Source organism: Doryrhamphus excisus, linkage group LG9, assembly GCF_037039965.1.
Source record: "Doryrhamphus excisus strain RoL-2023G ecotype Guam linkage group LG9, RoL_Dexc_Guam_v1.1, whole genome shotgun sequence".
NCBI classification, from domain to species: domain Eukaryota; kingdom Metazoa; phylum Chordata; class Actinopteri; order Syngnathiformes; family Syngnathidae; genus Doryrhamphus; species Doryrhamphus excisus.
The window spans coordinates 14154483-14181109 of NC_136365.1; the positions used below are offsets into that span (position 1 = coordinate 14154483).

The window sequence follows — 26627 nt, forward strand, 5'->3', positions numbered from 1 at the left end:
TCGCACTGGAGTGCAAGTCGCACAAGGCCAAAATTGCATCATTAGGTAGAAAAAAACATACATAAGTCGCACTGGAGTATAAGTCACACAAGGCCAAAAATGCATCATTGGGTAGAAAAAAAACACAAGTCGCACTGGAGTGCAAGTCGCATAAGGGCAAAAATGCATCATTAGGTAGAAAAAAACACACAAGTCAAACTGGGGTATAAGTCGCACAAGGCCAAAAATGCATCATTAGGTAGAAAAAAACACACATAAGTTGCACTGGAGTATAAGTCACACAAGGCCAAAAATGCATCATTAGGTAGAAAATAAACACATAAGTCGCACAGGAGTATAAGTCGCACAAGGCCAAAAATGCATCATTAGGTAGAAAAAAACACAAGTTGCACTGGAGTATAAGTCGCACAAGGCCAAAAATGCATCATTATGTACAAAAAAACATACATACTTAAGTCGCACTGGAGTACAAGTTACACAAGGCCAAAAATGCATCATTAGGTACAAAAAAACATAGATACGTAAGTCGCACTGGAGTATAAGTCGCACAAGGCCAAAAATGCATCATTAGGTAGAAAAAAACACATAAATCGAACTGGAGTATAAGTCGTATTTTTTGCAGGTAATTTATTTCCCAAACTACTTGACCAAAAGAAGGCAAGTTCCAACAATACAAGAATAGAGAACAGGCTGAATCGGTGTAAGATATGCTAATGGTTATTCAGCTACACCAAAAATAAACATGAACAGAAAAGGTGTTAGTTTTTTTCAGTTATAAGTTGCTCTCGAGTAGTCGCAGGAACAGCAACCTATGAAAAAAAGTGCGACTTGTAGTCTGGAAAATACGGTAATATCCTCTTATCTAACAGCTGCTGCTTTCATTTTGTTGTAGTCTTGTACATGCGCACATCTTTCTTCCAGTCCGTGGCGAGCGGTGCTTTTGGTTCCTGGGCCTTCAGCGGGTGCTCTCACGATGCATCGTGCGATGAGGATCGAACCACCAACCTTGTGGGTTCTGGACGACCTGAATTCAGAAAACGTATTCAAACACCCTGATATGTAGGATTATACGCTGGGGGCAAGGTGTCATTCGTGTTACTGTAATAGTGGGTGAGACACACAAGCACCAGACTTCATGGACCTTGCTTTGTGTACTGGGACGGTCACGCTGGAAGGCAGAAGAACTAACTTTTCCAAAACATCTTTTAAAACAATGTCAATAATCGTCTTGTTCTTGCAGTCCTGTCAATGTCATTTAATCCACTTCTATCTCTGTGTCAGCCGACTGGTCGCCCCCAAGAAGAGTTTTTTCCTCCGCGGGTGGGCCGTCTTCAGGATGGCTGCCGAGGCCGTTGTTCTGCGAGAGGGCTTCCAACTGAAGAGCAGCCACCTCTTCCTGCTGTTGATAATACTGGACCGTTTTTCTCTTGAAGCACCCCAGCTTCGAATCACAAGAAGAATGGAAGTGACCAAAGCACCAATTTGGACGGATATTCAGGGATTAGAACCATCATCGCTCACCTTACACATGATGATGGCGATGATGATCAGAAGCAAAATTCCCAGTGCGGTTCCAGTTGAAATGATCAGGAGTTGATCAGGAGAAATGATGAACTCAACCCGAACGTCAACCTGAAGAAAATAAATATTTCAGGCTAGAGCTTGTTGGTAAAAGTTTGTGTATCAGACGCACCCATTTCGTGGTGGGGTTGTTGTCGTTCCACAAGGCATCCTCCTCCTCGGCCGGTCCTTTATTCTTTGGGTCAATTTGGGTCAACATTTGAATGACAGCATAATGAAAAAGTACTGTACAGCGGAACCTTTTTATGTCGACTCCCCGTCAATGTGGACCAGCTCATCAAGTCCCGGTCCACCGTGTTCTTATAACTAGAAAACTGGTCAGAGAAAGCCATAGTTCCCCCAATATGGTGACTTCCACCATGAATTAGTCTAAATCTACATATTTAGGTTGCTAATGTTAGCATGCTAGTGTCAAGGTGTGAAAAAAACAAAGGAAAAAAATAAATTTAACAGAGATCCCCAATGTTTTTTTGTACATATTGTCAATGGTATCCTCTTTGCATGGCATCTTTATTGTTTTGATTTCATCTACCTGTTATCGTTAGTTCTAAGTAAAGCACTTTTACAACTCGGTGCTGTTACACAGTTACGCCACAGGGGGCGTTGCGGCTTGGTTATTTGGGAAAGCCACGCACAGCAGAGAAGAAGAAAAATAAACCGCTGTGTTGGAAAGACACCAACTTTTCCCGTTCTTGGCTGTGTTTCAGGTTGGTGGAAGAAAAAGAGTTTTAAGTGTTTTTAAGAACCACATTTTGTAGTATTGTCATGTAGAGTTCCTTGATAATGTTTGGAGTTGTTTATGTGGTGTAAGTGGTGTAATTTGGCTAATGCTAACAGGCCTAGCGTGAGAAACAAAGCCTGGCTTGCTAAAGGCATTGCTTAGCACCTGATTGATGAGCAAATACAAAGACAGTGAAGAAGAAAAATAAACTGCTGTGTTGGAAAGACACCAACTGTTCCCGTTCTTTGCTGTGTTTCAGGTCTAGAACGTCTGACAGTTAGGAGAAAATTATAACTGTATTTCCCTGAGGGATATAACACTAGCAACACTAACATGCTAACACATAGCATAATAATGGTGTTTGCATATGTGTTGAGCTATGAAAATGGATATACTAAATGCTACTATGCTAATTTTAGCATGTTAGCAACAATAACATGCTAACACCTGCCACGATAGTTTACATAAGTATCTACCTATGAAAATGGCTTAAAAAATGCTAAGGTTAGCATTCTAGCAGTGCTAACGTGCTAACTTAAGCATGCTCACATGTAGTGTTTATATGTGTGTCCAGCTGTGAAAATGGCTACTAGGCTAATGTTGGCATGCTAGCAATGCTAACTTTAACATGCTAACAGCGAGCAGGTAATTGGCAACTATTAAATAAGAGTGAAACATTAGTATATTGTGCAAATCTAAAAGCGTGCAAACAAGGGCTAGTCTGTGTTATGCCGACAGCGGGATCGACTTTAAACGCGACATTGTGATTGATTTGAATATACCTGTTTATGGGAATCCAGCACGTATCGCTGCTGGTCGAAGTGAACATGTATGGCACTCTTGAAGGTCACCTCTGCACTCTCTCCGGTGTATCTTTTCAGAAAATGATTGTTCTGGAAAGTGGGAATCCATAGGTTTCTCGGTCTAGATCCATGATGAGTACATATTTCCGCACTTACCCGTGCACGCTGCTCAAGCTCCTTGAATTTAATGTCTCCAGACAAAATCATCTCAGTGGAAGATTCTTTGTTCAGCATGAAGGGGTCGCACTGTATGGTTTTGCAGTTTTCTTCTGGGGAGCAATACTTCAAGAAGAAGTATGTGTTAATTGCATTAGTACATGTGGTTATACAAGTGTAATACTTTCTATTTGACTCACTTCTGAAATCATTCCAGCAATGTTCTCACATTGAGTTTGGTTCTTGAAAAAGCAAATAATGCTGAATGGTGAGCGTGCAGGGCGATAGGAGAGTGTTGGAGATGGTCAAAGTTACCTGTTGTACCAAGACTCGATAATTCTCCATTTCAAAATTATACTGCAGTTTCGTTGGGAAGCTGAAGGACACATTGACAGGAAAAGTCTTCCAGCCAGGATTATCTACCTGCCAACAGTAGATAGTCCCTTGATCAATTTTAGGAGTCCATTTTTTCCGAAAGACTTGTCAGATAAGAATGATGTTCTGGACAGTCGCACCTTTGTTGTAAAGTAGCAACCAGCGTACAAACACCCACACAGCATAATAGAACAAAAGGTCATCAGGGCTCTACATTAAAAACAAAAATTACTTGCCCATAGGGAATCCTTAAGGTGAGAACTACTTGCCCAAACTTGCCCCATGTAAAATGAAAAGACTGCCATAATGATATCATCTAATTTTTGTGGCATCACATGAGAATCTCAAATAAAGATGAAATGATTATCATTTCTTGTGGTTGTTTTCCTACATAGATCATGACGTTGTATGGAAATCTGGATTGTCAAGAGAAAATCAGCACTTGGTATTGGATCTAATCGGTGGTGTTTCATTGTGACCACTTCAAATTGTCACAGCAATGCGATTCACTCACCTGTGCCATCATTTGATTTGCTGCCGCTAATGAAATACTTGTTTAGGAGGCACTGTTTCATCAGTTTTTGGTGTTTTCCTTCAGAAGTTGTTGAAGAATTAGACCATGTTGGCAGGGACGCCATGATAGATGTTTTCATAGTCGAACGATCGCTGATTGGTTGATCGCGAACAAATGCGGACTGTAGACTGTGGACCGCGGTCTTAAAAGATTTGCAAGGATTGGTTTGCAAATTACCACCGGAATTACGCAGTCCGTGTTTTACCAACACCCAACAAGAACCGCTTTTAAAAAAACTCTTGGCAGTATGGCATGCCAAAGTGCACTTGCCCGACAGGAATACCACTGATTGGATTTACTTGCCCGAATTTTGTTTTAACTTGCCCCGGGCCATCGGTACATCGTTATTGTCGAGCCCTGGTCATTCCACAGGTAAAGCATACACTTGACAGACTGTACCTTGTATTTAATCATCATTCTTTTCGGGGCTATGTCGTCTTCTGTAAATTTCAAATAAGTAGTGGTCTCCTCGCTCCTAAAAAAAAAACAAAAACAAGAAGTCCAAAACAAGGTATTATAAAATATAGGAAAATATACAGTACATGTATGTATGTTAATATAATCAATGCTAAGTAGCAGTCAAATGTTAATGCGACCATGTGTACATATTTTGTCTGCTGCTGTAAATGAGAGAGTTGCTAAAAGAAGAATAAGTACAAAGATATGAACAGTCATCTATAAACTGTAGTAACTCCAGTGCGACTTATGTACTATGTTCATCTCACTGCAGGTTTTGAGGTCGGATCGACTGTCGAAGCTTGCGCTTCTGTGGTCATACAAATGTTATTGCAGTGGTAACATGCTAACACCTAGCATAATAGTGGTAAGTGTTTACATGAATGTCTAGCCATGAAAATGGCTAAAAATGCTACAATGGCAATGGTATTGTTTAGAGTGGAATTGTTTATATGTGTCTACGAAAATGGCAAAAAATGCTACAACCCTAAAAAACAAAAAAGTGTTATTTTGTTCAGGACATTCAGCCTTCCTGGCGCGTTGAGCTATAATGCCAATGTTAGCCTATATGTTTTATATATGTTTTACATTTGTAAACTTACCACTATCATGCTGGTGTTAACCTACTGTTAGCATGTTAACATTGCAGGCCTCACAGTTAGGAGACCCGAGTTCAATTCCACCCTCGGCCATCTCTGTGTGGACTTTGCATGTTCTCCCCGTGGGTTTTCTCCAGGTAAATCCCAAAAACATGCTACGTTAATTGGCGTATATGGCATAGGTATGAATGTGGGTGGGAATGGTTGTTTGTCTATATGTGCCCTGTGATTGACTGGCCACCAGTCCAGGGTGTACCCCGCCTCTCGCCCGAAGACAACTGGGATATGCTCCAGCACCCCCGCGACCCTCGTGAGGATAAGCGGTTGAAAATGAATGAATGAATGAACTTAAGCAGACACTAACCCATGTTAATATTAGCATGTTAACATTCCTAGCATGTTAAAATCATTGCATTCTATCATTTCTTGTGTTTTCCATGAATATGAGCTCTACAGTGCTAGCATGTTAGCATGCTAACAATTGTACAAATGTTTTCATCATTTTCAGATACTTACACTGATATCGCCATTTTAATTTCAATTTGTACTGGGAGCCTTTTGGTCAGCGCAGCCACGGTGCCATTGTTGTTATCACTGTCAACAAAACATTATGAGGAAATATTATACATGTGTCACATGAAAATGTACACGAGTGTGATGACACATGCGGTGGGTGACCTCTACCTTTCACCAGTGACACCAATCCAAGTTGTGTCATTCCACTCATACTCTGTGATGATGTGGAACAACGTTTGAAATGTTGCCTTGACAGGGTCAAACAGACAAGTAATGATATCATTATGAAGACAACTGTGTTAGATTGATATGGTTTTTATTCAAGCCAGCCAGTATTGTATAATAGGCCTACATGATGATAAATAGATTATGTCTGACAACTGGCTCGGCATGTTGTTCAGTGTCAAGTGTGTCATGAAGATGTAAATATGACTCACTGCTGATCTGCTGCGATACACAGGTAAGTTGATACCACATGTGGTTTTGTCAGTCACTCCTTCCATGTCATCGCAGTTGTAGAGTGTCCGTCTTGTGGTCTGCAACACGAAGAAGACTTCAGGAGCAGTTTGAAATGTGAGAACAAGATGCTGTTTGATTCAACAAGGTAAACCTTTTTGACCATATTTCTCTCTCTGCAATTGAGCTTGTTATTTAATGTCTAGAAGCCTGTAATATTGTTAAAAACTGTATAATTAGAAGATCATAAACAGGTTTTCAAAGTCCTTGAAATGAACTGCAAGGCATGCTGGGTAATTTAAAGCTGGTGAAGGGCCCACATGGGCTTCCCAGCATGCCTTGGCTGTTATACATTTCTGTAAAATTAGAATAAATATTGTTGTATGAGAGTAGTAATGGCAATTACCTGTGTCATAACCTGGTGCATGCTGGAGAAGGAGAGGCCAGGAGGATAGTGGAACGTAAGGCTGGTGTTGTAAGAGTCGTCCCCGTGATTGGATATGGTAACCAACATGTTGAAGTAGAGATCTTCAGCAACCAGTAATGTTGGGCCCCTACGACATCAGCAGTGCTGTATTATTCTGTATTCATCACTCTACATTAGGCGTGAGCCGGCTCGAATGTTCGAATTCACTCCAATTTCAAGTTTTTTCAAAATAAGCAAACAAATTACCACTGTTTCGTGGTTTGATTACGCCCGATAATTTGTCAAAAACATGCCAATCAAATTACATGTTACACATTCTTGGTCTAAATTCAGCATTGTCAAGACAAAAAACGGCTAAATGAGCGAAACCAATAGAAGGGTAGGGCCCATTTGTGACGTCGGCAAGCAAGAACTGACTGTGTTGAGCTGATTGTTGGCAGTGTGGGTGGCGTGAGTGACTGTTGTGGCGGACAGCAGCTCCTGTGTGAATGTGCACTGCATGTGAGTATATGTTATGTCTAATACGTATGTCCTACTTTCTTTTATGATATCTACTATACTGGGTAATACAAGCATAAAAGTGGCTATAGGGGTGTTATTCCAGATTTAGAGGGCTTTAATAATGCACTTCGAAGAATCACTTAGGAGGAACAAGGTTTTTTATGTTCTAACTACAAAAAATATTCTATTTATCAATGTAGAATCCTACTTTGCAGAAATTCACTTATGACGGTTTGTTCTGGAGCCAATTAACTGTGATAAACCGTGAGGCATGACTGTACATGTGTGGCACACTCGAAAATATTGTGTCCACATAGATTTAATTTAGTGCTTATTGAGGTAATATACTATGTGAAAGTGTAGAAATTATTAATATTTCGGAAATGTGATGGCTCGATGTATTGCTGACATTGGTGGAGGTGGATTTGCAGTTTGTGTGGTACGATGTGAGGCGTATCGCTCCAGTTGCAGCCAGACCGCTATACGAAGACACTAGACACGCAATCTGCAAGGGAACGCTACGCGTCGTCCTCATTTTGCTGTTCTGCCTGCATTTCCATTCGGGTCGGTAAATTGTCCATGAACATCAAGATAAGTCCATACAAGTACTTGTGTTCATGTTAGGATGTATATTGTGAAATCAATCGCTGATTTGATTCGGTAAGAGAAGTGAAAGTTATCAAGAAAGTTTTTTGTAAAAACATCAAAGACATAGCCGCTGCTCCGGCTAGTGATATTTTTCCCCTTCAGAACCGGCCCATGCCTACATACCCTGCATGCAAATGTGTATCTGAAAGACACTCACAAAAATTTGAAATCCACCTCAATTTCCGCGATGCAGGTGTCGTTTTTTCGACACTGCTTTTCAAAAGGAACCTACAAGAACAAGTTGGAAACGTGGCACGTAACATAACAGCACCGCTGGTTGACGGGACAATGATGCAACAACGCCAGTACCTCAACAACAGCCTGCGTTTTGCCATCCACATTGAGGACAGCGCCTGCACTCTCACTGTCCTCCTGTGAGAAGTTTAATTTGATGCGGACAGGCGACAGCGTGTCTTTCACACATTTCTACAGGGGACAAGGGAAAATCTTTTTATATCCGTGTTCTATCCCTGATATTAGATGAAGTCATTCATACCGTCATGTTGATGGAGTACTGGAAGCATGTCTCCTCATTCAGCAGTTCAAACGTGAAAGAAAGACTCCTGGTTTTCCTGTCCCTGAAGAAACCTCGATGTGATTGTCTCATTGGATCCACGTTAAGCGTGTATGAAATGTTCAATCCGGTCTTCAGTGCCCCTGCAAGGAAACGCTAAAGGAATTAAGACTCTTAGTTGTTGAGTTTTTTCTAGTACTGTAGTGGCCATATGTACAGTGGTGTGAAAACCATATAATATTTTAGTACTAACACCACAACTGTTTTTAAATGAATCATTTTATTACTAAGGGAGAAAAAAAATCAAAAGTGTGAAAAAGTGATTGCCCCTTGAAGCTAATAACTGGTTGGGCCGCCCTTAGGAGCAACATCGTGGCCATTGTCCTGCCGCACAACCCAAGTTGTTTCAGCCTGAGGTCACCAACAGAAGGCCGGTCATTCTCCTTCAGCAGAATTCATGCTTCCGTTTATCACAGCAAGTCTTCCAGGTCCCGAAGCAGGAAAACAGCTCCAGACCATCACACTACCATAACCATATTTTACTGTTGTTTTTTGTAACTTTTGTCTTGTCAGACCACAGAGTATTGAGGATCATCAAGATATTTTCTGGCATAACCGAGATGAGCCTTAATATTCTTTTTGTTCAGCAGTGGTTTTGGCCTTGGAACTCTGCCATGCAGACTGTTTTTGCCCAGTGTCTTTCTAATGGTGGAATCATGAACACTGACCTTAACTGAGGCAAGGCCTGCAGTTCTTTGGATGTTGTCATGGGGTCTTTTGTGACCTCTTGGACGAGTCATCGCTGCCCTCTTGGGTTTCTTTCTGATTGGCCGGCCTCTGGATAACGGCTCTCACTGTGGTTCGCTGGAGTCCCAAAGCTTTATCAATAGTTTTAAAACCTTTTTGAGACTGCTTTGTCTCAATTAATGGAAGATCATAACAGGGGGGCAATCACTTTTTCACACAGGGCCATCTAAATTTGGATTTTTTTTCTCCCTTAACAAAAAAATATTGTTCTGAAACATTTAAGTGTGAAATTAAAAAAATCACTTTTTCAGACCACTGTATATAGTGTATAACTACAATGTCACTCAGTAGAGTGCAGGTCTGTACATACAGTATGTATATATATATATATATATATATATATATATATATATATATATATATATACCATGTTTTTACTAAAAGCTATGAGTGACTAAATACAGCACTGTAAGAAGAGACATGTACTGTATTTGGGTCCTACCTGCTTTACTCATTGTTGTTTCCATCATATGGAAGCAGACATTTAAGGTAACCATTGGTAAAATAAGGTCTGTGTTGACTGAGCAGTCGATTTGGTCAATGCTGATCTCCTTCGGGTTAAAAGATAGACCAGCAGTCACGCTCAAAACTGGCCTGGACCTGGAAAAACAGGACACATTATACTTCCTTCTTGTTTGCTTTTAGTTTTTCACCTTAGAGTGTCATTGGCAAACTCCTTAACTAAAGTAATTATCTCCCATACTTGTACCTGAGAACAACAGCAGTCCCATATGATCCGATCACCATGTCTGGGAGACCATCCTCGCCGAGGTCTATGCTTCCACTGATGGCCTGTCCAAAGAATCTGATCCCAGGCCTTATATTCTGGCCTGTGATTCTCTGGAATGACAAATACATCACTTGGTACACATGCTTGAGTGTTGAGATTTCGCACTTTGTTTGGCGGTCCTTGAACGCACTATAGTTGCTGTGTATATCTTCTACACTGTCTCTCCAATTCCATCTGTTCATGCATCATCTTCTGTTATCATTCATTAGTGGGGAGCATGTTTACATTTGATACTTGAAATGGGGTTTAGGGGTTTGTGGGGCATATTTAGGGATCGAACCTGGATTGTGACGCTAGTGAATAATTAAAGAGGCAATTAAAGAGAGAAGGGGAGGGTTTTGGAGCTGAAACTAATCTGATTGCAAATGCTGATCTGAAATCGGACGAGAACGTCAACATCAAGGCAATAGGATTGTTTAGAGAGGCAGGAGCAAGCCGCGTGTCAATAATAGACATTTTAATGGATGCATATTCCATTTATAAATAAGGAAATAATCCAGGGGATTACTGTGGATGCAGTCCAAATCTCACCTGACTAAAAATGCTGCGTATCCCTCTTTGCCTGTCCCCAAAAAAGATGTACACTGCCCCTGCATTAGAGTCTTCAAGAGGGGCCCCGACGGCAACATCTCTGAGTCTATCTCCATTGAGATCCGCAAGACTAGCAATGCTGGAACCGAACCTCCCCATGGACTGCGCGGCCATCTTCATTTCCCTTCTCAGCAGCATCTGCAAGGATGAACGCGTGAGTGATCCATTCATGTAAATCCCATTTTGTGAGTGTTTATGGCCATCCCACCTCATCAGTCAGCGTGTAAACGTAGATCTGTCCCTCAGACCTCTCCTGAGGATGGTAAAACAATGGCGCTCCCACCAGGAGGAAGTCACTGTTACCATCCGAGTCCACATCCAGTGTGCACAGCTCGGCCCCAAAGTAGGAACCAATCTGAACATGCGGGGATAAAGCTTCAGTTGTTTTGTTCATTGAGTCACTCGTTACCATACGCTTGAAACTGCAACTTGAATACAACAATCATCTGACTGTCTTTACCAACCTGATCCCCATTTACTCTTTGGCTAGCATCCCAGCTGCTCCCGTTGCGTCTGAAGAGTAGCACTTGTCCTGTGTGCTGAAATCTTGGAGCGCCCGTGAAATACAGGGGAACATTGTTGATCTGTCCCACAGAAACAGCGTATCCTGCAGTGGAGCAGTAGGACATTGAAAAGGTTCCACCGGCATTAATGGCAGTGATATCAAAGAAAAACAAGGATACCCATGTAAGAGTCCATCTCCATGTGTGGATCTTGTATCCGTGTCTCGGTTAGGTTGTGACGCTGGTACAGAGCACCACGCCAGCTATTTGATCCCACTGAACCCAGGATCAAGGTGTCCTGTGATAGAAAAGCATCCGACTACAGTCAAAACCTTGCTTTTCATACACCCATCATGTTTCCTCTCTGTTATTTACAAATATTGTTAAAAACATAATTTTTTCAAGTTAGACGTAGTCATCTGGACACTAGGCGTCAGTAGTATTACACTGATGAGACATGACATTAGATTACCGTCACATTGCATGGAGTCAGCCCCGGCATGTCCGACATAGAGTGGAAGGAAGTTCTCTTCCCATTTGGTGTGGAAGTGGTCAGTTCTTTCTTCCCACTCCATTTTAAACCCTTAAGTTTAGAATACGGCAAATACAGTGCATCCGGAAAGTATTCACAGCACACCACTTTTTCTACATTTTGTCATGTTACAGCCTCATTCCAAACTGAATTAAATTAATCTCTTACCTCAAAATCCTACACAAAATACTCCATTATGACAATGTGAAAAAGGTTGTTTTTTTTTACTTTTTTTGAATTTATTAAAAATAGAAAACAAAAAAATCACATTTACATAAGTATTTACAGCCTTTGCCATGAAGCTCAAAATTGAGCTCAGGTGCATCTTTTTTCCACTGATCATCCTTGAGATCTTTTTACAGCTTAATTGGAGTCCACCTGCAGTAAATTCAGTTGATTGGACATGATTTGGAAATATAATAACTGTCTATATAAGGTCCCACAGTTGACTGTGCATGTCAGAGCACAAACACCAAGCATGAAGTCAAAAGAACTGTCTGTAGACCTGCGAGACAGGATTGTCTTGAGGCACAAATCTGGGGAAGGATACAGAAAAATTTCTGCTGCTTTGAAGGTCCCAATGAGCACAGTGGCCTCCATTATTCGTAAATGGAAGACGTTTGGAACCACCAGGACTCTTCCTAGAGCTGGCCGGCCTTCTAAACTGAGCAATCGGGGAAGAAGGGCCTTAGTCAGGGAGGTGACCAAGGCCCCGATGGTCACTCTGTCAGAGCTCCAGCGTTCCTCTGTGGAGAGAGGAGAGCCTTCCAGAAGGACAACCATCTCTGCAGCAATCCACCAATCAGGCCTGTATGGTAGAGTGGCCAGACGAAAGCCACTCCTTAGTAAAAGGAACATGGCAGCCCGTCTGGAATTTGCCAAAAAGCACCTGAATGACTCTCAGACCATGAGAAACAAAATTCTCTGGTCTGATGAGACAAAGATTGAACTCTTTGGTGTGAATGCCAGACGCCATGTTTGGAGGAAACCAGGCACTGCTCATCACCAGGCCAATACCATCCCTACAGTGAAGCATGGTGGTGGCAGCATCATGCTGTGGGGATGTTTTTCAGCAGCAGGAACTGGCAGACTAGTCAGGATAGAAGGAAAATGAATGCAGCAATATATAGAGATATCCTGGATGAAAATATTGCTGCATTTATTTTTCCTTCTATCCTGACTAATCGAATAATGGAGGCCACTGTGCTCATTGGGACCTTCAAAGCAGCAGAAATTTTTCTGTATCCTTCCCCAGATTTGTGCCTCAAGACAATCCTGTCTCGCAGGTCTACAGACAGTTCTTTTGACTTCATGCTTGGTGTTTGTGCTCTGACATGCACAGCCAACTGTGGGACCTTATATAGACAGTTACGTATTATATTTCCAAATCATGTCCAATCAACTGAATTTACTGCAGGTGGACTCCAATTAAGCTGTAGAAAGATCTCAAGGATGATCAGAGGAAAAAAGATGCACCTGAGCTCAATTTTGAGCTTCATGGCAAAGGCTGTGAATACTTATGTAAATGTGATTTCTTAGTTTTCTATTTTTAATAAATTCAAAAAAAGTAAAAAAAAAAACGTTTTCACATTGTCATAATGGAGTATTTTCTGTAGAATTTTGAGGTAAGAGATTAAATTAATACAATTTGGAATGAGGCTGTAACATGACAAAATGTGGAAAAAGTGAAGCGCTGTGAATACTTTCCGGATGCACTGTAAATTGGAGACTAACCAGTGAGCTCGTGAGCTCGCTGCTGTTGGAAGGATAGTTCCACGTGCCAAGAGCAGGTGATCTCGGAACTCCTGCAAATAGTGAGGATCTAATGTACCTTTTCCACTCTAAACCAGTTAAATCTCCCCTTTACAAATACGATTGTTATTTGCTTTAACCTTTGTTTACGGTAGAAGTCATTTAAAAGTTGTGTGCAGATGTTGCTTAGCTTACTCTGTAGAATGCAGCACTGAATCCACTCTGGGACATCTCATCAGTCATGTCTTCTGCCCGAGCAACTTTGGAGTCTCCTTCCATGCTGAAGATGTGTTTCTGGAAATTTTCCAGTAATCCCGTGAGTCCATCATACTGCTTAATTTTAAAGGCATATTTGTCCTTGGGGTCTGAAGCAATAGACTTGACTTTATCCAGGCTGACGTCTTTCACCTGAAACCACAGTAACTCCTTCAGCAGCACTGTGTCGTGTCTTCACGATGGAAAAATCAGAGGGCACAATTTAGGGCTTACCCCGATGGCGAATCGAATGATGCGTGCTTTATTATAAGCGTCAATAGTCCCACGATCAGTGTCACTGGGCTCGCCGTCTGTGATCAGGACCAGAACTTTCCTGGCATCGGCTGAGGCGCCGGCATGTTTGTTCTCAAAGAGATTTTTCCTGTAAGCAATTAAAAAAAGGAAACATTTGTATTTGTGCTAAGAATTCCTGAAAGTATATGAACTGCTTTCTCAGGGCAGTGAAACCATCACAAATGAAATGTTTGCTTTCACTCCTTTGTGGTGCAAAACGCCAGTCGTTAAAATACATTGGTGTGACGCCTCTGCCACAAAGACAGTCAGTTCATTTCCATTGCAAAAAGAAGTGACATTCTGGATAGAGTGAAAAAAACTGCATCTCAGCTTTAAATAGGAAAAAAAAGAGTATTAGTATATTTGGTACTTTTTTTTCATTGTTCCTGGTTTTTTTTTAATGTTTTGTTTGTTTATTTTGTTTGTTTCAATGTCACTTATCCACACCAGTTTCCGGGTATGCTGGAGCCTATCCCAGCTGACTTTGGGCAGGAGGCAAGGTTCACCCTGGACAGTTGGCCAGCCAGTCACCGGCCACAAATACTGTATTTTTTCATAATATTATGACTGGAAAAAATATTAATTCATTCATTCATTCATTCATTCATCATTAATTCATTTTCTACCGCTTATCCCCACGAGGGATACGGAGGTGCTGGAGCCTATCCCAGCTGTCTCCGGGGGGGGGGGCTCACCCTGGACAGCCAATCACAGGGCACATATCGACAAACAACCATTCCCACCCACATTCATACCTATGGACAATTTGGAGTGGCCAATTAACCTAGCATGTTTTTGGAATGGGGAGGAAACCGGAGTAGGGATCGACCGATATGTTTTTTTTGGGGCCGATGCCAATACTGATTTGCTTGGGCCGATATTTGTGGCCGATACTGCTTTTGCTCCCTCAATTTACATGAAAAAATGACAATGATAACAAATATTACAGGTCTCAAGTTTAAACAAATATTTATTGAAATGTAAACACTGAACACAGTAGAATTCATCTTTCTTAAACATGCATTTAAACGGAATTATCAACTTTAAAAAGAATAAATATTCAACCTTGTGCAAAACATTTGTCGTAGTTTAAGTTTATCTAGTATCAATGTGATGACACATCACACTGACACAATTTAGTACGTTGACATTAACCTGTGTTGGTAACAGCTGTACATATTAGCCTACAACTACATCAACAGCTCCCTAATTCCATCAGTAGGCACCTTTAAAGATGAAGCATTCGGCAGCATTCCTGGTTTTCAGACCCACACACTAAACAATATTTTCAAGCACATATATTGCATGCACTTGGCGTTCATGTTTCCTATTTCAAAGCAGGTGGCAATATTTCAACTAGAGTATAATTAAAAGTTGAAAACGTACCCTTGTTGTGATTCACCACTGTTGCAGTGTGGGAGGGGTACCGCGACTGCGTGTGTTGCAGGTTCCTCCGGCAACACAAAGCTGCCCGGTGGATGCCTGTCTGAAAATAATGCAGCCGAAAAATACATCGGCGAACCCAGCCGCGGATTGGCCGATACCGATTCAAGTAAAGAACGCAAATATTGGCCCGATATATCGGTCGATCTTTAAACCGGAGAAAAGCCACGCATGCACGGGGAGAACATGCAAACTCCTCACAGAGATGGCTGAGGGTGGAATTGAACACGAGTCTCCTAGCGCGCTAACCATTTGTCCATGTAGCCTTGAAAAAATATGTATTTATTCAATATTTGAACTCTATGCTACTGCTGGAACGACATTCTTTTTCCACATATGACATAACTTCAATAAATGAATTACCACTTTTTGACTTTATTCCTGTAAAATTAGATCCTTTGTTTCAATTTCCACTGTGGTGGAAATTGAAACAAAGGTGGATTGTGTGGTGTTTTTTAAATTTTCCAACAATTTCCACTTTCTTCCTGTATTAATATTTTTTTCAGCAACACAATTTTCCACTTGGAAATGACTGCAGATTTTTTTTTTTTGCTTTTTTATAAACGAGACCTATTACGTTCATTTTCAGTGCTTCGTACTGAGTGTATTGAGTATTCATTACTGCTACTACAGCGACACACGATAACCCGCACAGAAATGTTTCTGCACCTCTTTCTGCAGTGTTTCCATTGACTTCCTGCTTCCGACCCAAACGGTGTGGTTAATTCACTAAACTTTCAACTTTTAACTTCATTGAACTTTAGAACAGAAGAGCGTGGTGTAGTGGTTAGCCTTCTGGACCTTGGAGCGGACGCCCACTAGAATCTCCACTAGTAAGTATGATGGGTATTCCGGAAGGGCATCCGGAATAGCAAGGGCTCAAGCCAAAAATCAGTATGTGGATCAAAAAGATCCACTGTGGCCGAAAGACACAAGCAAACTTTAAAAGAGAAGAAGCTTACTAGAGCTGTCCTATCTAGTCATTGAGCATGAACCTGTGAAGCCAAAAGGTCAAATATAACTTACAAGACAAATTCCATGGCACTGTGGGTATTGGTGAGGCTCTCCATGTGAGGCTCCGCGGCAAGTTTTTGCCGAGCCCTCCCATTTTGATAGTCGATGAAATCAAAGACTGTCCTAAAAGATGAAGCGAACTGAACTGCTGCAAACTGAAAAGGACAAAAACATACAGTACAGTATGTAGATGAAAACATCTAGTATGTATCAAATAAACACAGTCAATCCATCACTTCAACAGAGTACTGACCTTGATTGACGTGTTCTTGAGGTTGTCCATGACGTCCATTATAAAATCTTTGTTTTTGGTGAAATCATCCTCAGTCATACTCACAGATCCGTCAAAAAGAAAGACGAGTTCTACGGTCTTCTCTCTGCATTCTGACAGGAGACGTTCATATTTGTACTTACATTTTTCAGCTTCTTTGAAATTTTGTTTCACTAACAATTCAGGTTGGGCGGTACTGCAAATGTGACGTCACAAATTCTTGGTTGTTTGAACAAAACATTATTGTTTTACTCATGGGAAAATCCGTCAATTTGTGCTTACATCTGCTATGATTATTAGGCAGTTGACTAATTGTAACTCTGAAAGGATGTTAGGTGCTCGTGGTTTTAAAAACACAGTTTTACTGTCTGAGGGTTTTGTATTATGTATTTTTTGCCTAAATGAAGCATTGTCAAGCAATAAAAAGTGAAGTAAAACACAAATATAAGGCTTTTAGAAGACCCATTGTTGTGATCATATGTAGTTGTGTACATGGGTCACTAGGTGTCAGTCGTCCTAACGTTATGTGCGGTGAGAAACACAAGGCACAAAGTTGAAACTCAAATCTTCACTTCCTGTCCGCCTCGCTTTCTGGTCCCGTAGGAACCACATTTACAGTAACACACAAGCACAAGTCTTATTTATGTCTTAAAGGGCTTATTCTCTCCCTGCATGTCTACTATGGGGCTGCACGGTGACCGAGTGGTTAGCGCGCAGGCCTCACAGCGAGGAGACTACGGTTCACTTCCACCTTCGGCCATCTCTGTGTGGTATGAATGTGAGTGTGAATGGTTGTTTGTCTATATGTGCCCTGTGATTGGCTGGCCACCAGTCCAGGGTGTACCCCGCCTCTCGCCCCAAGACAGGGGATAGGCTCCAGCACCCCCACGGCCCTCGTGAGGATAAGCGGTAGAAAATGAATGAATGAATGTCTACTATGTTGGGTATCATGAGTGTAAAGATGACCATAGGGGTGTTATTTCATGTCTATTGGGCTCTAATAATATTAAAAGCCAACCTGAGTGAAGTTGGCCCCCCACCTGACTCCCGACTCTTTTTAGAGCTAGGTTAGTGCTGTTTAATGCAGTTAGTGCAGTTAAAGTGAACGTTTGTGCTGCTTTTGTTTTTGAGTTATTAACAATGTAAGTTTTGGCATATTCCATAATCTATTACATAAGCAGCACAAACGTAGCACTAAATAAATAAACTATTTGGTTGCATTCCGAGCATTGGGGGTGCTGGGTGACCTTCGGTCGACCTATGTATTAACTGTAATAATAACTACAAAATGAAAACAGCACAAACATTCATTTTAACTGCACAAAAGAGCACAAACATAGCCCTAAAAAATTTGACTATTTTGGTTGGATTCTGAGCATGTGGGGGGGCTGATTGACCTATGTATTAACTGTAATAACCCAAATATGAAAGAAGCACAAACGCTCATTCCAACTGTACAAAACAGCACAAACGTAGCACTAAATAAATTAGACTATTTTGGTTGCATTCCGAGCATTGGGGGTGCTGGGTGACCTTTGGTCGACCTATGTATGTATTAACTGTAATAACTACAAAATGAAAACAACACAAATGTTCATGTTAACTGCACAAAACAACACAAACAGAACACTGAAAAATGTTACTATTTTGGTTGAATTCCGAGCATGTACTGGGGCTGATTATCTAATTGGCCAAAAACTTAGATTGTTCATAACGCCAAAACTAAAGCAGCTCAAACGCTCATTTTAACAGCACTAAACAGCACAAACGTAGCACTAAATAAATGAGACTATTTTGGTTGCATTCCGAGCATGTGGGCAGCTGGGTGACCTTTTTTGACCTATGTATTAACTGAAATAACTCAAAAATGGAAGCAGCACAAACGTTCATTTTCACTGCACAAAACAGCATGACAGAGCACTAAAAAATGTGACTATTTTGTTTGAATTCTGAGCATGTGGGGGGGCTGGGTGACCTTTGGTTGACCTATGTATTAACTATAATAACTAAAAAACGAAAGAAGCACAAATGCTCATTTCAACTGCCCAAAACAGCACAAAGTAGCTCTAAAAAATTGACTATTTTAGTTGAATTCCGAGCATTTGGATGGGCTGGGTGACCTTTGGTCGACCTACGTATTAACCGTAATGACTACAAAATTAAAACAGCACAAACGTTCATTTAAACTGCACAGAACAGCACAAACGTAGCACTAAAAATTTACTATTTTGATTGAATTCCGAGCATGTATCGGGGCTGATTATCTATTTGGCCAAAAACTTAGATTGTTCATGACTCCAAAACAAAAGCAGCTCAAACGTTTATTTTAACTGTGCGAAACAGCACAAACGCAGCACTAAAAATGAGAGTAAAAATGAGAGTTTTGAGTGACGTGGGGGGCCAACTTCACTCAGGTGAAAAACCCACATTCAGAAGTTGGTAAACAGAAGATTATCTGCTGTAACTATAAAAACATTCTGACAGAATAGACCTTTGTGTAAATAAACAGAAGAGAACTGAAGAACATTGATACAATCCTCAATACAATGTCAATATCTTTACCTTGGAAAATGGGTTTGAAGGAGGAGATTTCCTGAAGATCCTGTGTCATCTTGTAGCACACACTGTTCAGGTAGGAGTTGTCGTAGCATTCATGAGCGACATATGGGCTGCAAACCTTCATGATAACATAAGACACAAAACAACAAAAAGTATCACAAGAGCTCACCCCATTTTATGAATCTTCTGAGTAGATTTGAAAATGTTGCGCATCTGCTGGTTTGTTTGCAGACACGGGAGATACAGAATATTATCAGTACCGGTGGCTTTATAGGTTAAAATAAACACATCAAATCACAGAGGTAATCTGAGACGCTCGATATTGGCTCTCTAACAATATCACTCGCCACTTTGCAGTTCGTATTTTATGGCTTCACTCTATCACGTTTTTTGTTTGAATGAATTAATACATTATTGCTGTTTTGTGCTTGACTACAGCCTATTATTAGTCCAGAAATACAGTGAAGAAAATAAGTATTTGAACACCCTGCTATTTTGCTATTTCTCCCACTTAGAAATCATGGAGGGGTCTGAAATTTTCATCGTAGGTGCATGTCCACTGTGAGAGAGATAAACTAAAAAGAAAAATCCAGAAATCACAATGCATGATTTTTTAACAATTTATTTGTGTGATACAGCTGCTAATAAGTATTTGAACACCTGAGAAAATGAATGTTAATATTTGGTACAGTAGCCTTTGTTTGCTATTACAGAGGTCAAACGTTTCCTGTAGTTTTTCACCAGGTTTGCACACACTGCAGGAGAGATCTTGGCCCACTCCTCCACACAGATCTTCTCTAGATCAGTCAGGTTTCTGGGCTGTCGCTGAGAAACACGGAGTTTGAGCTCCCTCCAAAGATTTTCGATTGGGTTCAGGTCTGGAGACTGGCTGGGCCATGCTAGAACCTTGATATGCTTCTTACGGAGCCACTCCTTGGTTTTCCTGGCTGTGTGCTTCGGGTCGTTGTCGTGTTGGAAGACCCAGCCACGACCCATCTTCAATGCTCTGACAGAGGGAAGGAGGTTGTTCCCCAAAATCTCACAATACACGGCCCCAGTCATCCTCTCTTTAATGCAGTGCACTCGTCCTGTCCCATGTGCAGAAAAACACCCCCAAAGCATGATGCTACCACCCCCATGCTTCACAGTAGGGATGGTGTTCTTCGGATTGTACTCTTCATTCTTCTTCCTCCAAACACGCTTATTGGAATTATGACCAAAAAGTTCTATTTTGGTCTCATCTGACCATAAAACTTTCTCCCATGACTCCTCTGTATCATCCAAATGGTCATATGCAAACTTAAGACGGGCCTTGACATGTGCTGGTTTAAGCAGGGGAACCTTTCGTGCCATGCATGATTTCACATCATGACGTCTTAGTGTATTACCTACAGTAACCTTGGAAACGGTGGTCCCAGCTCTTTTCAGGTCATTGACCAAGTCCTGTCGTGTAGTTCTGGGCTGATTCCTCACCTTTCTTAGAATCATTGAGACCCCACGAGGTGATATCTTGCATGGGGCTCCACTCCGATTGAGATTGACCGTCATGTTTAGCTTCTTCCATTTTCTAATGATAGCTCCAACAGTGGACCTTTTTTCACCAAGCTGCTTGGTAATTGCTCCGTAGCCCTTTCCAGCCTTGTGGAGGTGTACAATTTTGTCTCTGGTGTCTTTGGACAGCTCTTTGGTCTTCGCCATGTTACAAGTTAAAGTCTTACTGATTGTATGGGGTGGACAGGTGTCTTTATGCAGCTAACGACCTCAAACAGGTGCATCTGATTCAGGATGATACATGGAGTGCAGGTGGACTTCTAATGGGCAGACTAACAGGTCTTTCAGGGTCAGAATTCTAGATGATACACAGGTGTTCAAATACTTATTTGCAGCTGTATCACACAAATAAATTGTTAAAAAATCATGCATTGTGATTTCTGGATTTTTCTTTTTAGTTTATCTCTCTCACAGTGGACATGCACCTACGATGAAAATTTCAGACCCCTCCATGATTTCTAAGTGGGAGAAATAGCAAAATAGCAGGGTGTTCAAATACTTATTTTCTTCACTGTATATATGTTTACTCAAATGTCACATATCCTTGGGTTAAATTAAGCATTTTTTAGCATTTGCTAAATTGTTGAATGAATGAAAATACCAACTAAGTCATTGAAACCAATAAGTAGTATTGTACACTTGCCACGAGGTGTCAGTAATGTTGATTTGGGTCAGTGGCAGACAGTGGTTTCATGTTAAAATGTGTAAATGGTTTCATAGTTGGTAATAAATAAGCATATAAACATGCACGTATAGTAAACATGGTTAAAAGCTACAGTTACAAAGTTAAGGTGAGACATCTTCTAAAAAATGGTTTCAGTAAAGAAATTTCCCCTACTTATTATAAGTAGAAACTTATTTTTATGTGTGATTAAAAACAATTAGAGTTAACTACGGAAAAATTAACAGATTAACTATTTTAATCGCTTGACAGCCCTAATATATATACAGTGTATACGTACAGTGTTCAGTGTACAGTGTTATATACTGTATTTTCTGGACTATAAGTCACACTTTTTTCATAGGTTGGCTGTTCCTGCGACTTATAAATGAAAAAACTGTTTGTTACATAAACACTGGACACCTTTTCTGTTCATATTTATTTTTGGTGGAGCTGAATAACCATTGTGTTAGCATATCTTACACCCATTCAGCCTGTTCTCTATTTTTTATTGTTAGAACTTTCCTTCCAAGAGGAAGTAATGTCTGTTTTGGTCAAGTAGTTTATAAAATAAATTACCCCCCAAAAATGCGACTTATACTCCAGTGTGACTTATGTATGTTTTTTTTACCTAATGATGCATTTTTGGCCTTGTGCGATTTATACTCCGGAGCGACTTACAGTCCAGAAAATACGGTATATATAATAGGATAATAGTCGACCACGATTGAAGCTTGGAAATTGGAAGCACAATGTGGTGGGAGATTACCGTATAGTAAATATAGTAAATACATTTTGTAGTCTTACAGCAAATTGGGAGTGTGTAGCGTCTTCAGCGATGGACAGTCCAAGATGCTTGACTTGTACGGCGTCGTCTTTGAGGGAAAGTCCTGCGACAACAGCAGTTCATTGCTAATTATTACCTTTACCAAGTCCAAAATGTGCGCTGCGAGGCTGCGTAGCAGGGTTTGTTACAATATGGATATGGAACTGAGTGAGAACAATTCATTGATGATCAATCGCATACATTGAGTATTTTTTTATTATTATTTTATTTATTATTATGATCATTATACCTGTAGAGTGGAAGCATGTGGTGTCTTGGTTGTGATTTAGTTTGCAAACTCCCCCAGATCCATTGTTCTGCAGCGGTGCGGTGACAAGTATCCTGAGAATGACAGCAACCACCATGTTGACGGTAACGGGAATTTTCTTTCAATCAAGCACAGACAATGTATTCAGTGACAAATTAAAAAACAGACACCCAAACCTACCCCTTCTCAGAGCCAGATGCAAACTGAAGAACCTTGTATCCAAAGAAAGCGTTTTTTTCCCCATTGTAGACGTCAGGATTTGTGGTCTCAACGTTGAAAGCCAAAAACGCAGGGACAGCTGCAATGTGCCAAAAAAAAGTTTAGCCCCCCCCTTTCTGAATTCTTTTTTTTGCATGTTTGTCACCCTGAAAAGGCTGCACCGCGACCGAGTGGTTAGCGCGTGCAATTCCACCCTCGGCCATCTCTGTCTAGAGTCTGCATGTTCTCCCTGGTTTCCTCCCCCATTCCGAAAACATGCTAGGTTAATTGGCGACTCCAAATTGTCCATAGGTAGGAATGTGGGTGGGAATGGTTGTTTGTCTATATGTGCCCTGTGATTGGCTGGCGACCCTTGTGAGGATAAGCGGCACAGAATGAATGAATATCACCCTGAAATGTTTCAGATCATCAAACACATTGAAATATTAATCATTCATTCATTCATTCATTCATTTTCTACTGCTTTTCCTCACGAGGGTCGCGGTGGGTGCTGGAGCCTATCCCAGCTGTCTTTGGGCGAGAGGCGGGGTACACCCTGGACTGGTGGCCAGCCAGTCACAGGGCACATAGTATAGACAAACAACCATTCACACTCACATTCATACCTATGGACAATTTGGAGTGGCCAATTAACCTAGCATGTTTTTGGAATGTGGGAGGAAACCGGAGTACCCGGAGAAAACCCACGCATGCACGGGGAGAACATGCTGTGGAGGAATGTTGGCCCATCATCTTTGCAGAATTGTTGTCATTCAGCCACATTGGAGGCTTTTCCAGCATGAAGCCTTTTGAAGGTCATGCCACAGCATCTCCATGGAACTTTGGCTAGGCCACTCCAAAGTCTTCATTCAGTTTCTCTTCAGCCATTCACAGGTGGACTTGCTGGGTGTTTGGGATCATTGTCCTGCTGGAGAGCCCAAGTTGGTTTCAAGTTTCTTCTTCAGGATGTTTTGATAGACGGCAGAATTCACGCTTCCATTTATCACAGCAAGTCTTCCAGGTCCCGAAGCAGCAAAACAGCACCAGACTATCACACTACCACCACCATATTTTACTGTTGCTATCATGTTCTTTTTCTGAAATGCGGTGGTACTTTCACACCAGATGTAATGGGATACACACCTTCCAAAATGTCCAATTTTTGTCTTGTCAGACCACACAGTATTTTCCCAAAGGTCTTAGGGATCATCAAGAAAATTGAGATGAGTGTTTTTGTTCTGGTCTTGGAACTCTGCCATGCAGGACGTTTTTGTCCAGTGTCTTTCTTATGGTGGAGTCATGAACACTGACCTTGGTTGTTGTTGTGGGGTCTTTTGTGACCTCTTGGATGAATCGTTGCCAAGCTCTTTAAGTCATTTTGGTTGGTCGGCCACTCCTGTGAAGGTTCACCACTGTTCCATGTGTTTGCCATTTGTGGATAATGGCTCTCACTGTGTTTTGCTGCAGTCCCAAAGCTTTATAAATGGCTTTATAACCTTCTCCAGACTGATTGATCTGAATTAATCTCAGTTAAGTTATGTTTTAAAAAGGGGGAAATCACTTTTCCACACAGGGCCATGTCAGTTTACAATTTTTTCTCCCTTAATCATAAAAAGTTTGTATTTTTGTTTAAAGCATTTTGTGTAGAGTAGTGTTGTCATTGACTAACATTTGAATTTGTTTGATGATCTAAGTCTGACAAACTTGCAAAAAATAAGAAATCAGAAAGGGGGCAAACACTTTTTCACATCACTGTACATAACTTCTTAGCATGCCTACATGGGTTGGTTTACAAAATATCGAAGTGGCATCCTGTAAATACAGCAGCTACCCGCACATTTGCTATCTTTGCAGATTACTAGTAGTAGTAGTAGTAGTAGTAGTAGTACTAGTAGTAATTATCCCCAGAAAACAGGGGAGTAGATAATAATATGCGTATTATTTTTTATTGCATCGATAACTCTTTTTCACTTGTAACTACACTGACAAGTCAGGTGGGTATCATTTGTATGTAAGATTGTATGTAATGGTAATGGTAATGGTTTTATTTCATTTGAACATGCATCAGATTACAATTGAGTGCATCCCATAATCAGTTCACAGTTCCACATGTCCAAAAGGAGTAGGAAGAAGCAAAGCTTATTAAATCCTACCCCTCCATCTCGTACTTTTACAATCAGTAACTGTTACATTTGTTCACTTCCTGCTTTTCCTTATATAATATAAGTTGTTTTTTAATTTTATTAATTTTGATTTTTTTTTTTGTCACGTACAGAAGTACGAGGTGATATGACCATACAATGACATAACGGGTACCATAGTAAGTGTCAATATAGTGATATATATAGCACATCATGACTGGTTTAAGACTCTTCATCCTTGTATTTAGCAAACATCAACTGCTTGTATTGTTTCTTGAATTGGCTCATCGTTGTGCATTGTTTGACTTCCTTACTCAATCCATTCCATAGTTTGATTCCACATACTGAAATGCTATGGCTTTTTAACGTAGTCCTAGCATATAAGTGTTTCACATTTAGTTCTTCCCTGATATCATATTTCTCCTCTCTTTTAGAGAAGTATTGGATGACATTTTTAGGTGATTGCTTATTTTTAGCCTTCTGTATTATTTTAGCTGTGTGAAGATGAACTATATCAGCAAGTTTTAGTATTTGTGATTTTAGAAATAAGGAGTTGGTATGTTCTCTATAGGCGGCATTATGAATTATCCTTACTACCCTTTTTTGCAGTACATTTAGCCAGTGAAGATTGCTTTTATAGTTATTAGCCCATATTTCTACACAATGAGTAATATATGGTAGAACCAGAGAGCAATAAAGAGTGTGGAGTGATTTCTGATTGAGAACAAATTTTGCTTTGTTCAATATTGAAATGTTTCTTGCCAAGAAACATGTATAAGATTTAATGTAAGATTTAAAGTCAATCACCCAATAAAAATGTCAGAATTCTCTCCAATGTGGTTCCAACATGATTTCTTGGTCATCTTGCAAAATAAGAGCATAAAAGTAAGATAGCTTTTTGAACTTACCAGATGTCAGCACCAACAGGAAGACGGAAAGCTGAACACACATGTTTCTCACCGCATTTGACAAGGAGAAAGGCGAGTGATGCTGGTGCTGCTCGAAGCACGATCTATGCAACACTTCCGCTCCCAGGGCGTTTCCTTAACAGGTGGTTGTGACACGGACTCCGTCATGGTTCCTTTTTTTGTCAACCCTAAACTCATTTGTCTACTTTGTATATGGATATGACATACAAGGGCCATACATTTACGTGATCACAGCATAGACAAGGGCAAGTCAAATGGAGAGACATCACTGTTTGTGTGTGTGTGGTGTGTGTGAGTGTGTGTGTGTGTGTGTGTGGTTTCTGCACACACCCGCGGATTGGGGCTCATTTTGATCTTAAGGAGATTGAAAGATAAGCTTGAAAGAAGAGAGCTTGAAAATGCAAAAAAAGAAGAACTGGGAGTGAGACCAAAAAATCAGGGTAAGCATTTTATTGTAAAGAAGCATGAGAAGACCACAGTCTTTAAAAGCCCAAATCTTGGCAGAAATGTGGATTCAATGTGATTTCCTGTCAGGCATTCACATGTCATGATCTCTGGATGGCAAAGACAAAAAAGCTTTCTCTCTTTGAACATGGTGGGTATGTTGAACTGCATGAGTAAAGACTTTGCTGCTGAGGTTGGACGCGGTAAAGCTTGGGTTTTGCTTGACTTGTGTATGTGCCGCACGGAATCGAACAATAATACACCGTAGTAGAAGTAGAAAGCGTTGTTGTTTATAAGACTGTGTTTGATAAAGGATGAAAGCCAGCCCATCTCTTTCAGAATTGGTGGGGCCTTCTCGCCTTCTCTTGGATCATCACTGTACCCTCCTGCACCCTTTCCTGCCTTCACAGATCGCTCGACTTCTTGTTTACAGCCTCCTCGTCTCTTCCAAGAGAGGCAGCAGTTTCTCCG

At 40.8% G+C, this 26627-nt stretch overlaps 1 protein-coding gene across 1 annotated transcript; it reads right to left on the bottom strand.

Annotated features, from left to right (window-relative positions):
• Positions 1-797: 797 nt before the first annotated feature.
• Positions 798-25794, bottom strand: LOC131126519 (integrin alpha-X). Its single transcript, XM_058069150.2, has 30 exons — positions 25692-25794; positions 22625-22742; positions 22427-22518; positions 22158-22240; positions 19142-19256; positions 16562-16692; positions 16321-16463; positions 13792-13939; positions 13498-13710; positions 11199-11316; positions 10980-11122; positions 10724-10870; positions 10456-10653; positions 9844-9974; positions 9577-9734; positions 8310-8470; positions 8123-8239; positions 7971-8041; positions 6644-6791; positions 6219-6317; positions 5950-6029; positions 5782-5859; positions 4610-4685; positions 3577-3684; positions 3462-3503; positions 3262-3387; positions 3085-3195; positions 1694-1756; positions 1522-1632; positions 798-1441 (listed from the first exon to the last, which is right to left on the bottom strand). Exons 1-30 carry the CDS (start codon positions 25732-25734, stop codon positions 1256-1258), a joined length of 3558 nt encoding a protein of 1185 aa, XP_057925133.2. The 5' UTR covers positions 25735-25794; the 3' UTR covers positions 798-1255.
• Positions 25795-26627: the final 833 nt, after the last annotated feature.